The sequence below is a fragment of the Cetorhinus maximus genome, chromosome 13, assembly GCF_964194155.1.
Source record: "Cetorhinus maximus chromosome 13, sCetMax3.hap1.1, whole genome shotgun sequence".
NCBI lineage: Eukaryota > Metazoa > Chordata > Chondrichthyes > Lamniformes > Cetorhinidae > Cetorhinus > Cetorhinus maximus.
In genome coordinates, this window is record NC_135891.1 from 101,410,998 (window position 1) to 101,427,218 (window position 16,221).

At 46.4% G+C, this 16,221-nt stretch overlaps 1 protein-coding gene across 1 annotated transcript in view; it reads left to right on the plus strand.

The window, feature by feature from the left end:
- tbxa2r (thromboxane A2 receptor) overlaps positions 1-16,221 on the plus strand; it is a 35,553-nt gene that overhangs the window by 18,125 nt on the left and 1,207 nt on the right. Inside the window, exon 2 of the mRNA XM_078555893.1 lies at positions 12,292-13,139. Within this exon, the coding sequence (XP_078412019.1) occupies positions 12,315-13,139 (825 nt within the window). The 5' untranslated portion in view covers positions 12,292-12,314. The remainder of the gene's footprint in view (positions 1-12,291; positions 13,140-16,221) is intronic.

Here is a 16,221-nt window from a genome sequence, read left to right on the forward strand (position 1 = left end):
CCAGCTTACATTCCCTTTTCTTTGAATGGTGAATAGGGCCTATAAATATGCAAATAAATTAGTTAGGCTGTAAGTGCACAGTTTTTAAATCAAAAGCCAAAGAAACTCTTGTGATATAAATGTGTGATAACTCAACGTGCTCATAGGAAATTCTTTGTACTTTTCTTTTAACTGAGCTACTTTGAATGGCATAATAGCTCCACCCAAAACAGCCCAGAGAGGAAAATCATACAAACTAATTAAACATGCATACACTAAAATTGGCACCAGTGATGTCCATGCTGTTTATTTCTAAGGCACTGATTTTATGTATTTGGCATGCTTTTAAGTTCAATATTATATGATTTAACCTCTTCTTCCTGTTTATGTCAGATACCTCCAGCTAATTCCTTATTTGGTGTTGCATGAGAATTAAAATATTAAAGTTCTCCTCATAGCATTTTTTTAGCTGCAAGTTACACCACATGTCCGACATGTATCATTGGATATTTTGGATCATATATTCCTCTTTTCAAATGGTGTCCCTTCCATAAATGGAAACAAGCAGATAGTTTTCCAAAATTTGAAATGGGGAGGAGTGTCAATTCCATAGACTCCTATAGTAATAATTGAGATGTTATGTGTTATCCAGCCTCCTCGATTTTGTGCCTGGACCCTTTTAAAGATTAGCCTTAGAGTTCAAACCCAGCAAAATAAACAGCATTATTGGTAAAAGTTTATAGAAGTAAACAAGTTCTCTCTCAGGATTTGTAGAACTTGTAGAACGTACTTCTGTATACAAACCAAAAGCATGACTGCCTGTTCTTATCATGCTCTTAGTCTCCCCCTGTCTGTCTAGTTTTATGATTCAAGCTTTTGTTGGTCTTTCACGAAAACTGAATTCATTTCAGGCCAATTCTTTATTTATTCTCATCACACGAAAAGGTGAGAAAAGGTCGTCATCAGACCCATTAATGCCCGTGCTATCCACCAGATGGAGAAATGAATTGGCCAGTATCAATAACTTGCACTTTTTTTCATCTCTTGGAAAGCACATGTAGTCAGAGATGTAAACTTTAAGAACATAGTGAAAGAGTTGATTAAGGTCACATTGGGAAGAGCTTTAGGAAGAAAATTCCACAGTTCACTGGCATAATGTCCGAATTGGCTCTGTAACCAGTGGTGGAATGAGAGTCTAGAGCGCATACAATAGTGCAGAGTCAGCAGAGCGGGCATGAGGGTGGGAGAGATCAAGGTTGATTTGAAATTGAGGACAAAAAAAGGCTACATACTGGGCGAATGGGGAACAAACATGAAAAAGTGTAAGGTCAGAGTGATAGAAGTACAAGATTTGGAGGAAAAAAGAGGAAGTTATGCATTTATATACCTGTTGTGCCTTTCACAACCAGAGAATATCCCATAGAACGTTACATGATGTGCTTTTGACATTTATTCACTGTCGTAATGTAGGAAACGCAGCAACTAATTCATACACAGCAAGCTCCCACAAACTGTGATGTGATAATGACCAGATAACCTATTTTAATGCTGTTTGATTTATTGAGCAGAACGGGGAGAACGCCCCCACTCTTCTTTTGAAATAGTGTCATGAGATAGATCTTTTACAATACCTGAGAGGTAGATAGAGCCTTAGTTTAGCCTCTCAGCTCCAAGACAGCACCTGTGACAGTGTAACGCTCCCTCAGTACATGGAGTGTCAGTTTTTATTTTTGTACTCTAGCACTGGAGTGGGACTTGAACCCCACAGCCTTCTGACTCAGGCAAGACTGCTACCAACTGAGCCACAGGCGACAGTGGATGATAGAGTTTTGGCAGAGTTTCAGACAAATTGACATTTAGGAAGAAATCAGTGAAAAAGGAGTTGGAGAAGTCAAGTTGGGAGGTGGAGAAGGTACTGACTAAGGGTTATATGAGTGGTAGGAGTGTGAAAAAGAATAGCTGTAAGACATTATGTAGGGAAAAGAAGAAGACTTGGTGATGGACTGGACGTAGGGTTTGATGCTCAACTCAGAGTCAAGCAGGACACAGAGAATGCACACTTGTTAGGTTTAACAAGAGGAAGCAGTGACAAAGAGGCATGAAATAGGAGCTGAGGCCTGCAGTTTCTGGCAGGAGCTGAATAGGATTGCCCCAGTCTTGATGATGCTGAACTGGCAAATGTTTTTACTCATCCCTGACACGCTGTCAGGCTGACAGCTGGGAGGCACAGTGATAGTTATGGAAGCATGGAAGGAGAGATAAAGCTGCATGTCTTTGGGAGTTGATCCCATGTTTCCAGAGGATGTCACCGAGGGCAGCGGTAAATGAGGGAAAGGAGTGACCAATGATGGGTTTTAGAACACATTAGGGATAACCATCCAGTTCTGAGAAGAGAAATCGTTGGCGGTTTATGGCTTTGTAAGGAAAATGTAAATGAAATAAGATTAGGACATAGAGAAGAGGTGGCAAAAGAGGATCGAAAGATTGTCTGTATCTTTTTTCTTTATTCATTCATGGGATGTGGGCATCACTGGCAAGGCCAGCATTTATTGCCTATCCCGAATCGCCCTCGAGATGGCAGGCCATCTTCTTTAATGCAGTTGAGTAACTTGTTAAGATATTCCAGAGTTAACTACTTTAACATGGGTCTGGAGTCACATAAAGGTTAGACTAGGCAGGGCTGGTTTCCTCCTCTGAATGACATTAGAGAATCAGTTGGGTTTTCACAGCAATCCAATAGTTTCATGGTCGCTGTTGCTGGTACCAGCTTTTTATTCCAGGTTTTTTAAATTGAATTTATATTCCCCAACTGCTATGGTGGAATTTGAACTCCCAGCTCCAGATACTTAATCCAAGCCCCTGGATTACTAGTTGAGTGACAGAACCACTATATTACTGTACCCCAGGAATGAAACCTATAGAGGAATGGAAGAGAAATGGCATGTTGCCATCATACGGGATGTCTTTACTCACTGACATAATCCTCTACTGTTCTTCTATGTGACTATTCTATGGCATTTCATCCAAACTGGAAAAAGTTAGAAATGTAACAGGTTTTAAGCAAGTACAGCGGTAGGGACAGGGGTGAGGAGAGGAATGAACAAAATGGAAAGCCTGTAATAGGGTGGGTCAGGAGTGATCCAATGAGAAAAGGGATGATGGAGCAAAGGAGCTAGTGATGGGACAAGTAAAGAAACAAAAGATGAAGAGGGTAAATGGGAATAGCAGAATCATCACCAAGAGCTGCCATCTGAAAAAATGGGGATTGTGCTTCTATTTTTTGGGCTCTGAGTTGACTCTGAAAAGTGCCTAATGGATAAAATGATGCTGTTCCTCAAGCTTACGTTAAGCTTCATTGGAACAACGCAGGATGCGCAGGACTGAGAGATCAGAGTGGGAGTGGAGCGGAGAATTAAAATGACAGGCAATTGAAAGCTCAAGGCGGGCTGGAAAAGTGGAAAATCGGGTGGGATAAATCCGACCTGCCACCCAGCGGGAACCATGCCTACTTTCCCGCCCACCACCACACTTGTGTCTCCAGAATGGAAAATTCCGCCCGATGACTTTCTGAAAGGAATTGTCCAAATTAACTTTGACTTAAAGATATCTTAAAGTGATAAAGAACAATTACTTTTGACATCTGGATCAATTGATCACACCCAACTTGGACAAATGCAAGCTATATTACATTGCATATATGAGTGATAGCCCTCTGTTATCAGCTTGTCATTGCTAGTCCACATCTGACTTTGTGGCTTGTAGAACATTGAAGTTAAAATTTTCATCCTCATCTTCATACCCGCCCACTGCCACATTCAAGCTTCCTCCAGCCTCACATCTTTCCCCACACAGTTCCAGTTATTCGTCTCCCTGCTTACATGTACATACAATATGGAGTTGGCCATTCAGCTCATCAATCCTGTACCAGTTCTTTGAAAGAATTATCCAACTCGCCTCACTCCTGCCCATTTCCCCGTAGTCCTGCAATTTATTTCTTTTCAATTATAAATTACATTCTCTTTTGAAAGCTACTATTGAATCAGCTTGCACCAGTCTTTCAGGCAGTGCTTTTCCGATCATATCACCAATTGCTAGCCTTCAGCTTCCTCAGGCTGTCTTTTTGGAACTCCCTCTCTGAATTCATTCAACTCTCTACTTCCAGCTTCAACCTTGAAAGCTTTCTTCAAGTGTATCTTTCCAGCTAAGCTTTCAGCTATTTCACTCCTCCAACTTTCCCTCAATGGTTCAGTATATGGAGCATTAATGTTTTTGATTATCTATTTCCCCTCCGTAAATACCTTTTGACATATTATAGGTCAGGGGTGCTAGGTAAGTTAAAAGTTATTGTTGTTTCACAGTTGAAAGTTGGATTTCCAGTACATGTGTACTAGAGTATAAAGTTATTCATTTGGGATAATCAGTCTGCAAATGAAAATAGCATACTTTAAAATCTTAATTTTTCACGTCAAGCATAATGATATTGCGATGCTAAATTAAAATTGCAGGAGACTTGTACAATTTTGCTGGGAATTAAACTGGGGCCTTGAACAGCTTTAAGGATGTTATTAAAGAAAAAAAATAAGATAACATCATATTTTAAACTGCTGATTTTCTTGCCTCTTGTTGGGCACCCGTTTAAGTTGTCATGAAGTATGCCAAGGATGTGTCATTTCTAATTGCAAGATAAATATTTGCAAGTTAAGTAGGTTGGCTAAGTCAGTCATAGCAAGAGAGAGTCAACTTGAGCAGAAGCAACATTTGTACCGTTTCACTGCTGGTTACAATCTCATGATCTCAGCTGTTTTATTTGCCACATATTTATATTATCTGCTGGAAAAATGTAATTCATAATATCTTCATGACATCAGAAATCTTGTATCCAGAACATATCTCTGCAATATACAAGTGTTGATGCTTGATCTATTCTTTATTTAAGGGGCCGCAGACACTAATCAAACAATGGAGCTTATCAGAGTGCTTTATTAGAAAGTATTAATGCGTGACATGTTTCAAATATGTTGAGATTCTTGCACTAATGACAAGCCAGAAAAAGATCAATAGCGCAATGTGGGATAGCTAACCCAAATGGAAATAAACAGATACTTACAACCTATTAGAAAGGTGAACATTAGAGACACAAACTAACTTATTAAGGTTGAGTTACATAATTTGTAATATAAGCAAAATACTGTGAATGCTGGAAATATGAAATTAAAACAGAAAGCGCTGGAAAAACTCAACAGGTCTGGCAGCATCTGTGGAGAGAGGAACAGAGTTAATGTTTCGAGTTGAATATGACTTGTTGGGTTCCAAAGGAGAGTCATTTCTAGGTCCAAACGTTAACTCTTTCACAGATGTTGTTAGGCTTCCTAAGCTTTACTAGCACTTTCTGTACATAATTTGTAAGCTATTTTCAATGGAGCAAAAAATGATCATCTACATGGGTTAAAAATTAGCATGGATTAATTCTGCATTGTACAACAAGCATAATAATGTGCTGAATAATATTTTCTGTGGGTGGTTTGCTTCTCATGTCTTGAACTATCATTCACTGACTGTTTCTTCATAGTTAACATTTGAAATGATTGATATCTGTAAATTAAACTGACTGGACAAGTCACAATTGAGTAAAGTGCAAGGGAGGTGGGATCAGCCTCAAGAGTGGACATATTTACTCTATCTCACAGCTCTCTAAAGTTAGTTATAGAGCAGGGATGGTAGAGATCTGACTGCTGTCTTGGCCACTCTATGAGGCAATTAAGAAAGGAGTAGATAAAGAGCAAAGTTATAAAAAAATATTTTTAAGAATCATAATTGAAATTAATAGTCTACCTGTAAAAGTAAAGAGAAAAAATACAATGTATGGTGTAGCAGTGTAAAACTGAAATTACCTTGTTATCTTCAGCTAATGGATCCTGCAGTTGTCCAGGGCAGGTGTGGACAATCCATTTGAAAAAAGTTATTGGGCGGAATTTTCTGTGCTCGCTGGCATTGGGTGTGATCGGCAGAGTGGGTGGACACAATGGCGTGAAACCAGTTCGCGATTGTCCGCTTAGCCCGCCAATAACCAGCTGTGTTTCCCGCCACTGGACATCAGAAACTTCATTGTATAACGTCAGCATTTCATTATCAGGCCAGCCCGCCGGAATCGACCCCCCCACCCCCAGCCCCTCACTGGATTGTCTGTCCAATAGCACATAAAAGGTGTGCACTTGGTGGCCTGTTCTTTGGGGGGAACTCTGAGGTGAGTACACAGTAACATTGTGCAGCGCTCACCAGGCTTGCCTATTGGACTTCCAGTTTGAGGGGCATTGCAGGGTTGGGGTTAAGGGCAGCCTTGCCGTTGAGGTGACCTGTGGGGAGGGGCGGGGCAAGGGCAGCCCAGCCATTGAATATAGCGCACAAACATTCGGGATGGGGGGTGGGGGTGGGGTAGGGTGGGTGAGGGAAGCGGCCACGCATTAGGGAAACCTGTACAAAGTGACCATTCCACTGCAGCTGAGACAGTTCAGGTGCAGCCACATTGATACGATTGGAGTCGGGCCTTTAGCTTATCTGCCCACTCAAGCAATGCAGAGGCATCAAAGTGCCACCAAATGCTTCATAGCTTTTCACACTCCCCACCCACCTTCCCCCCCCCCCCCCCCCCCCCCCCCCCCCACCCCCCCAACCCCTGGCACAGACTGCAGAGTCATGAGCATTTTAATGGACTGCAGAGCAGTTGGACAACTGCACATGTTGTACAATCTCCTTGCTAAAGGTGGCCATGGTGCAGTCACTGCTGGAGGCTGTCACAGTCCCTTGCAATGTCAGCATTCCTGTTTGGACCAGTCTCCCCAATGGGTCAACAGTGCAGCCTTGCAGTGTGGGTTAGGAGAATGCCTGTGCCTCAGCTGAGAGCACAGCCTGCAGTCCAGTGGGCAAAGCTGCCACCAATCGGTCTGATGGAGTGGGGCGGAGGTGGGTGGAGTTTCGAGCAGCCATGCAGCGCACTAATCTCTGGCCATCCAAGCGGTGGCCACACTCTCCAGGAAGCCTTAAGGGGCCTTCACACTTAACCAGGACAGGTTCTTAGTACATCCATGCAAACCATGTGTCTCTCTCTTTCATCCTGCAGGAGTACATCAGGATCATGGAGCCTGGTGTACGAGCTTTATGTCTGATGGTCTAAAGAGAGCGAAGATAATGGAGGAGAGAGTGACTGAGGCTCCTCACTGTGCAGAGGCAGGAGCAGCAACTCTAGGAAGAAGGGGCAGCTGGGGCTCCCGCACATGCTGCCAAATAGCCACAGTGAGCCATCGCTGGTTGGCACCTAGCAACACCCTGCAGATGACCGAGAACCAGTGTCGCCAAAGACTGCACATGTCTAGGGAACTGGTCGGTCACATCTGCCAGCAGCTGCAGGATTTGGTGCCACGGGGACATGGAGGGCATCCACTGCCAGTGGCCGTGAAAGTGAAGGCGATGTTCAATTTCTACACCAGTGCCTCCTTTCAGGGTTCCACAGGTGACTTCTGTGGAATCTCACAAGCCTGTACCCATGAGTTCACGGATGCCATCTTTACATGGGCACACAACTTTGTGCATTTTTGCCGAGGACTAGGACAGCCAGGATGCAAGAGTGATTGGATTTCCCAGATTTTGGGTTTCCTACAGGTTCAGGGTGCGATTAACTGCGCTCATGTGGTGCTCAGATCCCTGTCGCAACACACGGTAGACTGCATTGACTGCAAAGGCTTCCACTCACTGAACGGGCAGCTGGTGTGCAACCACCAGAAATGCAATCGTCAGGTGTGCGCACGGTTTCCAGGGAGTGTGCACGACTCCTATATTCTCAGTCAGTCACAGATCCCTGGAGTCTTCCAGGGTCCACAGAAGCTGCAGGGTTGGCTCCTTGGGGACAAGGGCTACCCGCAGGGGCCATGGCCGATGACACCCGTACGGCTGCCTCAGACTGCAGCAGAGCGACGCTATAATGAGGCTCATGCTACAGTTCATAACTTGGTGGAGCAGACCATCGAGACGCTGAAGATGAGTTTCTGGTGACTGGACCGGTCTGGTGGAGCCCTGCAATACAGTCCACAGAGGGTGACATGCATCATCATCTGCTGCTGCGCCCTTTACAACCTGGCGCTGCAACGGGAAGAGGAGTTGGCTGAGAAGGAGATGGAGGAGCTGGAGGTCTCCTCCGATGAGGAGGACGCCGACGGGGATGAGGGTGAGGTCGTCCTCAGAGGTGACAATGACGGGGATGAGGCCCTCTCACTGGCCAGACGAGGCAGGTGCGCTCAGGAGGCCCTCATAGCTGCTAGATTTGTGGAGGATGATGACAACATGCCGTGAGGACACTCCATAAATCTTCACACAGCCTCTGAGAATGTCTGACTCCTGTCTGGCCGAGGGCAGCTCTGTGATCAGGGTCATATCATGGAAATGCAGCCATGAAACTTTAAAAGCGTCTGATCCTTTGTCAGCCTTCAGCACCTGAGCCCTTCAGGAGCACAGCATCACTGGTCACAGATGCTGGTGTGATGGGGGCCAGCTTCACCTTAAAGGTGCTGAGAGTACAGAGAGAATGAGGGAACTCTGTGGCACCTGCCCATTACATCCTGGCAGCAATGACCAGCACTGTCGAGGTGCAGGCATCAGTAATGTCTCCAGGGAGTGTGAGGCTGGACCATCACTGTGGTCTGAAGGTCACACAGACACAGGGAAGAGGCCCTGGACTGAGACACCTGCCTTTATCTTGTGCAGAAAGGTTTCACATCTGAGTGACAAGAACACTGCTCATCAGAACAAGGAGCCATAGGCAGGGAGACATTCTTGGGAGTCTATTGACAATAGTGAACAGTATGTGCAAGTGATTAACACCCATGGCCAGGCTGTGCATCTAATTCTCCTTAACTTTCCTAACCTTGCCGCCAAGTCTTGGTGCTCCCCGGACATCCACAGTGGAGGTAGAGGCTGCTGACTGTGACACCCTGTCTGTAATGACCTTTGAGGGTGTTCTCTGGAGGGCTGAGACTTGGAGGGCCCTGGCCTGCTTTCGGGGTCCTGCTGTGTGGCAGTGGCCCCCTCCTTGGCCTGTGGAACTGGAGGTGCTGAGGTCATGGGAAGAGGGAATTCAGATGAGCCAGACACCCTCGGAGTCACCTAGGTGTATGGCCCCGGGGTGTGCACCTACTGATCCCCCTCCCTATGGGTGCCCGAGGGCCCCTGGCTGACTCCGTGAGGAGAAGGGGCAGCTGGAGTGAGATCGAGCTGCCCGGCATCCCTTTCGCGTACACATTGTTGGAGGCCAACTATGACATCAGCGATGGAGTTGAGCCTGTACTGCAGAGCAGGAGCGAAGTCCTGGACCAAGGTCTCCATGTTGGCCACCATCCTGCCAGTGTTGACCTCAGTGAGTTGGCATGTCGGCGCTATCACTTCAGACTGAAGGCAGATGGGTTCCTCCATCATGCCTTGCAATCTGAGGAGTGCAGCGGACATCCCTTCCTGATGTTCCCGAGCTTGGCTTTGCAGCTCCAGCAACTGTGACATGACCGAGTCCAGAGGCTCCTCATCTGACTCAAACTCAGCAGATTTCTGGCCTCCAGCAGCCCTCCGAGTGCCGGACGGCAGGGAGGTCCCTGCCTCCACCTGCTGTGGACCAGACTGTGTGATGTGTTCACCAGATTGTGATCCTGAGGCTATTCTAAAACTAGGTCCCACCGAGGTGTGTGTCTCTGCGCTGGTGTAGGGTGTGGGTGAGCGCTGTGATGGGACCTCAGGGAGGGTGCCTTCAGATTTCTCTTAAGGGGTTTCTTTGGAGCTTGATTGGAGTTCCTGGGTCATGAACTCCATTGGCTGATGTGCCTGCGAAAGCAAGGAGAGTTAATTAGTGCATGGTAGTGACCTGTGAAACAGGACACATCACTCACAGCATGGTTGTCTGATGGATGTTGCACTGCTAGATCCTCACTTGGTAGAGCAGCGCCGACCTCACCGTCAGCACAGGACTGGTCCCGGTCATCGCTGGCCAGCTGGATGGCTCTGTTTTCAAAGTCAGTGAGGACCTTGATTTCAGGCATTCCTCCACTGGTCTGCAACCTCTCCCTCCTGTTGTCCTGCATGAATAGAGATGGAGAGAGTGTAAACAGGATGCCTGCCAGGTCAGATGAGAAGTATGCCTGGCCTGTGTGGGTGGTGAGTGGTCCCATGGATGGGATGAGGACAATGACGATGAGTGTGAGAGAGTGAATGGTGATGTCCTTTGAACTGACAGTGAGTGAGGGCCCTGTGGGTATGTGATGGGTTTGTGAGTGTGCGAGTTGAGAGTGATGAGAAGAGTGATTTACCCTGGCGGAACGGAGAAGATCGTTAATCGTCTTGCAGCACAGGGTGGCTGTCCTCTTTTGCAGGGCATTGGCGCTGGCCACCACTGTCACTGCCTCCAATGCTGGATTAGTGATGTTGCTGCCCACCCTGCAGCCAGAACGGGTTTGGGGAGCATCCTGGTGGGCCTCCACGGCGTCCAAAAGGCGTCCAAGGTACGCTTTGCTGAATGTGGGGGCTGCAGTCTTTTTGCCTTCCAGGGCCATGTCATCTTTGCACAAGTTGTGGTCTGGGATCTGAGATGTGTGCGCGTGGCATGACTTTAAACATGGCGCCCGGCGTGATGCAGTGACGAGGTGATGGCTTGGCGGGTGAATGAGAGCCCACTCACCGTGCAAATGGGCTATTTCCCAGGAGTGCGTAAATAATATGGCGGGTTTGGGACAATTTGGCGTGAAAACCTACCACGTTTTACCCACCCACCCACTACCACATTTAGCACAAAGCTGGGAAAATTCCACCCGTTGTATTCTATATTTTTAACATACTTAAAAAAAAAAATTGGGGATGATTCTTTCAGAAGCTCATTATGTTAATGAATATTCCTAAACTGCAACTAAAAAAAGAAAGTTGACACTTGTAAAGTGTTTTATATAGAATAACTGACGAGGATGATGGATAGGAAACCATCAGTTCCTAAGAATATTACTGAGGTTAGTTGCCCAGATATCTCTCGGTATCTGGTCATAATTCATTCTAAATTTTGCATTGCACATTTGGCGGAAATAAAGAACTTAGACTCTGAAAGAAACAAGTGAACCATTTCTGTGTGTGAGAAGACCCAATGGCCAATCAGGCACAACTTGTCAACCAGAATCGCTTTCTAAGGGCAGAATATTGCCGTTGGCGTGTGGGGGCAGGCCCAACATGCTGACATGTAAAATGACACGGGACGATGTCGGGCATGTGTCCTGACGTCATCGTGGATCATTTCGATACTTCGTTCGGCAGGCACGCGCCCGCTGAACTGACAATGGCCTATTAAGGCCACTAAAAAAGTAATTTAACTTATTAACAACGCTGCCTGCTCTACCTTAAGGCTGGCTGGGGCAGGCGAAGAGCCCAAGCGGCCTTCGTATTTTTCAGGAAACCTCATCCCACAGGTGGGATGAGGTTTCCTGAAGGTTTTATAAAATAATTAAGTAAATTTTGCAAACTTCACAAACATGCCCCAGCTCATGTGACACTGTCGCATGAGAGGGGACTTAAAAGTTTTATTATCTACTTAATCTCCCTGAGGCAGCTCCCGTGTAATTGGCCCACCCGCGTAAAGTGGTGGCGTGCAGCCAATCGCGGGCAGAGATCAGCTCCGCGCCCGCTCCCGCCCAGCCTGCCCACCACAGGAAAAATTCTCCCCTAAGTGTATTGATTTTCTCCAAGAACTAAACATACATCCTTTTATGGAGCAATTTGCATTGCTTAATTTCTGTTTCAAGAGGCTAGCATGGAAGCTAAGATATGTATAATATAAGCTTTACTGTAATGACGGAAACATGGATCATCTGAACTGTAATAAAGATAATAGCAAATGTAAAGAGGATGTTGCCATGCTCTGAGTTAGCAGGTTGAACTCAGTTCAGTTTAGTGCAACAATTAGACTGCAAGAGAATAATAAAAGCAGACCTTGACTGACAGCTACTACAAATTCTTGAGTAGTCTAACAGAGTTTCACTCTTTGTGCCATTCCATATATTTAAAACATTTTTCGACCTTGCTGACAATGAATGTTACTCGTAGCTTATCTCTTGATGTTGGCAGCTTCGTATCCTGGTCCAAACTAAATGTACTTCATAATATTTCAATTATATCACTATAAATATATTATAATAGCTCAGAGTGAGATCGTTTTACTAACCTGGAGATTTGTTAGAATCGCTAATCCAATTTAGCAGCAGTTTTTACATATGCTAACTTAACTCTCTTATTTTTTTCTAGGTTTCCTGCAAATAAATAATTCAATGTACAGCTCAGAGAAATTAAACCTGCTGTTCAACACCATGAATGAAACCACTATGGAGCCGATGGTGTGCAATTCTACAATGCTGAATCAAATCAATTCTAACAGTACACATGCTTCCCCTTGGTTCTCAACAGCGTTTGCAGCTGTTGGACTTATCTCTAATCTGTTTGCCTTTGTGGTGCTAATAAATGCTTACAGAAAAGCACAGAGCAGGTCAAGATCTTCCTTCTTGATTTTCCTATGTGGCTTGGTTGTGACAGATTTTTCAGGTCTTGTTACAACTGCATCCATAGTTGTTACTTACCATCATATAACTTTCGAGTGGGATAAAGTCGACCCTCAGTGCCATCTTTGCAGATTTTTGGGATTTTCAATGGTGTTCTTTGGACTCAGCCCGCTATTGCTGGGGGCAACCATGGCAGTAGAGCGGTTTTTGGGAATAAACAAGCCATTTCTGCGTTCTAACAATTCTTCAAAACGACGTGCTTGGTGTACAGTGTTTATTGTTTGGCTGTTTTCTTTTTCTATTGGCCTGTTGCCTATTTGTGGACTTGGACATTATACACACCAATGGCCTAATTCCTGGTGTTTCTTTAACATGACAAACAACGCAAGTGATGTTGCATTTTCAATATTGTTTTCCAGTATAGGATTGTTATCTCTGTCAGTGTCTGTTTTCCTGAATACAATCAGCGTTGTTACACTGTTCAAACTTTGCTGCAACCAATTAAGTATTGAAAGGAGGAGAGACCATGAAGTAGAGATGATGGTGCAACTGTTGGGTATAATGATTATTGCAACAGTCTGCTGGGCTCCATTGTTAGTAAGTACAAATTCACTTTTAGCCCTTTTTAATTCTGGATAAGTTGCTAACTGACCTTTCCAATACCATTTACAGGTTAGTAATAGTAGGGGCCTCTATATAGTGAGGCATAGAGAATAGCTTCAGCAACTCAGATTAACTGCTAACATTACTTTATAGTTCTTTAATGAATGAAATCCTAGTGGTCACAAGATATTGACCTTCCCCTGCTGTTTTTGTCCATCAGATTGGTGATGCCTTTAAAATGTGGAGTTCTGAGAGTTGTAAGCTTGGTCTAGCTCTCAAATTGGACACACTAACCAAGCAAAAGAAACCGATCCTGAAACGCATTAAAATAATGGAATACAAGGCTGATGCCAAATAGTTTCATAACGTCATTGACTTTTCACTCATAAGTTTCAGAATTTATTTCAAGAATATTCCGTGATAATACAGGAACATCAAAACTGTTCAAAAAATATAATTGTAAAAGTTGAAGGGGTATAATTTTTGTTATTAATTGTTGTATTCGTTTGCTCCATGTTATCATTGGTTTCTGGCAAATGTTTGTACTGTTTACCACAATGACTCAATTCAGGATGAGATAGCTCCAAGATATTAAACTAAAGCCTCATCCAAGGAAAGACAGAACTTGCAATTATATATCACATTTCACAACCTCGGGACACCTCAAAGCGCTTCCCAGCTAATGAAGTACTTCAGAAGTTTAGTGACTGTTACAATTGAGGGAAACAGGGTAACCCAGGCTTGTTCAACCTTTTCATTTCCATTCTCACTCAAGGGGCCGATCAGCAAATTTCAGAAAGATCAGGTTTGGCCACAACATTAAACGTGAATTTCAAAATAAAGTTGAGACACGAAGAAAAGAAACAGCCTGCTGAGCAAAAATAAAGTAATGTCAAAGCAATAAACTAATAATTAAGAACATAGTAATGAATAAAGATCAGCAGAGAGTGTGAGAGGGACAGAGTCTGTTTGGCTGGCTCAGCCCCAATCTCCTGATACTCACTCACTCTCCCTCCCCCATTGTGTGAGCAGGTTGGTGTGTGGGGGTGAGTGGGAATCCTGAGACTGAGTGAGCTCCACACACACTTCCTCACTCCCTCACTCTCTCCCCCACACTCACTTGCTCACTCACTCTCTCTCCCGCACTCACTCACTCTCCCACACCATTGGGCAGCAAATCTTTTCATCCTCACCACACATTTTCCAACCCCCCACCCACCCACCAGCACCATCACATCCAGCCTCTTCCTGCCCAACAGTGAATCTCTCCATCCCAATCCAGCCCGGCATGACATGGCAGCCTCCCTCTCGCTTCTCCACCCTCCCTCCCTCCCTTTCTCTTCTCCTCCCCCTTCCCTTACTCGTCTCCCTCCCTCCCTCCCTCTCTCTTTTACCCCCTCATCCCCCACATCCCTTCCTCTTCCCCTGCCTCTGCACTTCTCCCCCTCTTCTCCCTCTCCCCTTCCCTCCCATCCCTTCCCCCTCCCCTTCACCTCCTCCCTCCTTTCTGCCCCTCTTCTCCCCCCACCCTCTCCCTCTTCTCCCCCTCCCTCTCTCTCTTTTGCCCCAACTCCTCTTCTCCGTCCCTCTTCATCCCCCTCTTCTCCCCCACTCTTTCCTCTTCCCCCACCCACCTCTTCCACTTCCTCCGCCTCCATCCCCCCTCCTTCCCCCTCCTCCAACTCGCTCTCCCTCACTCCCTTCCACTCCCCTCCTCCAACCTCTTTCTCCCACCTTCACCCTCTTCTCCCTGCCCACACCCTCCCTCTTCTCCCCCCTCTTCTGCCTCACTCCCCTCTTCTCCCTCTCCTTCTTCTACTCCCTCCTGCTCCCTCCCTCCCTCTCTCTCTTCTCTCTCTCTTTCTCTTTCTGTCTCTCTCGCTCTCTCTCTCTTCTGCCCCCACCCACCTCCTTCCCCCTCCCTCCCTCTCTCTTCTCCCTCGCTCTCTCTTCTCCCTCCCTCCCTCCCTCTCTCTCTCTTCTCCCTCCCCCTCTCTTCTCTTCTCTCTCTCCCCTCTCTTCTCTTCTCTCTCTCTCTTCTGCCCCTCACCCACCTCCTTCTCCCTCCCTCCATCTCTCTTCTCCCCCCTCTCTCTTCTCCCTCTCTCTTCTCTCTCCCTCTCTCTCTCTCCCTCTCTTTCTCTCTCTCTTTCCTTTCTCTGTCTCTTCTCCCTCCCTCCCCCTCTCTCTCTCGCTCTCTCTTCTCCCTCTCTCTCTCTCCTTTCTCTCTCTTTCTCTCCCTCTTTCTCTCTCTCTTTCCTTTCTCTCTCTCTTTCCTTTCTCTCTCTCTTCTCCCCTCTCTCTGTTTCTTTCTCTCTCTCCTTTTGCTCTCTCTCCTTTCTCTTCTCCCTCTCTCTGTTTCTCTCTCTCCTTTCTCTCTCTTTTTTCTCTCTTTCTTCACCCTCTCTCTCCTTTCTCCCTCTCTTCTCCCTCTCTGTTTCTTTCTCTCTCTCTCTCCTACCTTCACCCCCTCTCTCTTCTCCCCCTCTCTCTTCTGCCCCCCATCCCCCACCTCCCTCCTTCTCTCTTTCTCTTCTCCCTCTCCCCCTCTCTCTCCCTCCCTCTCTCTCTCTTCTCTCCCTCCCTCTCTCTTCTCTCCCCCTCGCTCTTCTCTCCCCTCTCTCTCTCTCTTCTCCCCCTCACTGTCTTTTCCCCCCCTCTCTTCTCCCCCTCTCTCTTCTGCCCCCCATCCCCTACGTCCCTCTCTCTCTCTCTTCCTCCCATCTCTCTTCTTCCCCCCTCCCCCTCTCTTCTCTCCCCTCCCTCTCTCTTCTCCCTCCTCTCTCTCTTTTCCCCCTCGCTCTCCTCCCCCTCCCTCCCTCTTCTCCCCCCTCTTCTCTCCTCCCCCCTCCCTCTCCTCTCTCTCTCTCTCTCTCTCTCCTGCCCACCCACCTCCCCCTCCTTCTCCCCACTTCTCCCGTCTCTTTCCGCTCCCCCTTCCCCTGTCCCTCTCTTCTCCCCTACCCATCTCTTTCCCCCTGCTCCCTCTCCCATCCTTTCTTCCCCCTTCACACCCCCTTTTACCCCTTTTCTTCCCCACCCCCTCCCTCTTCTTCCCCTCATCTCCTCTCCTCCC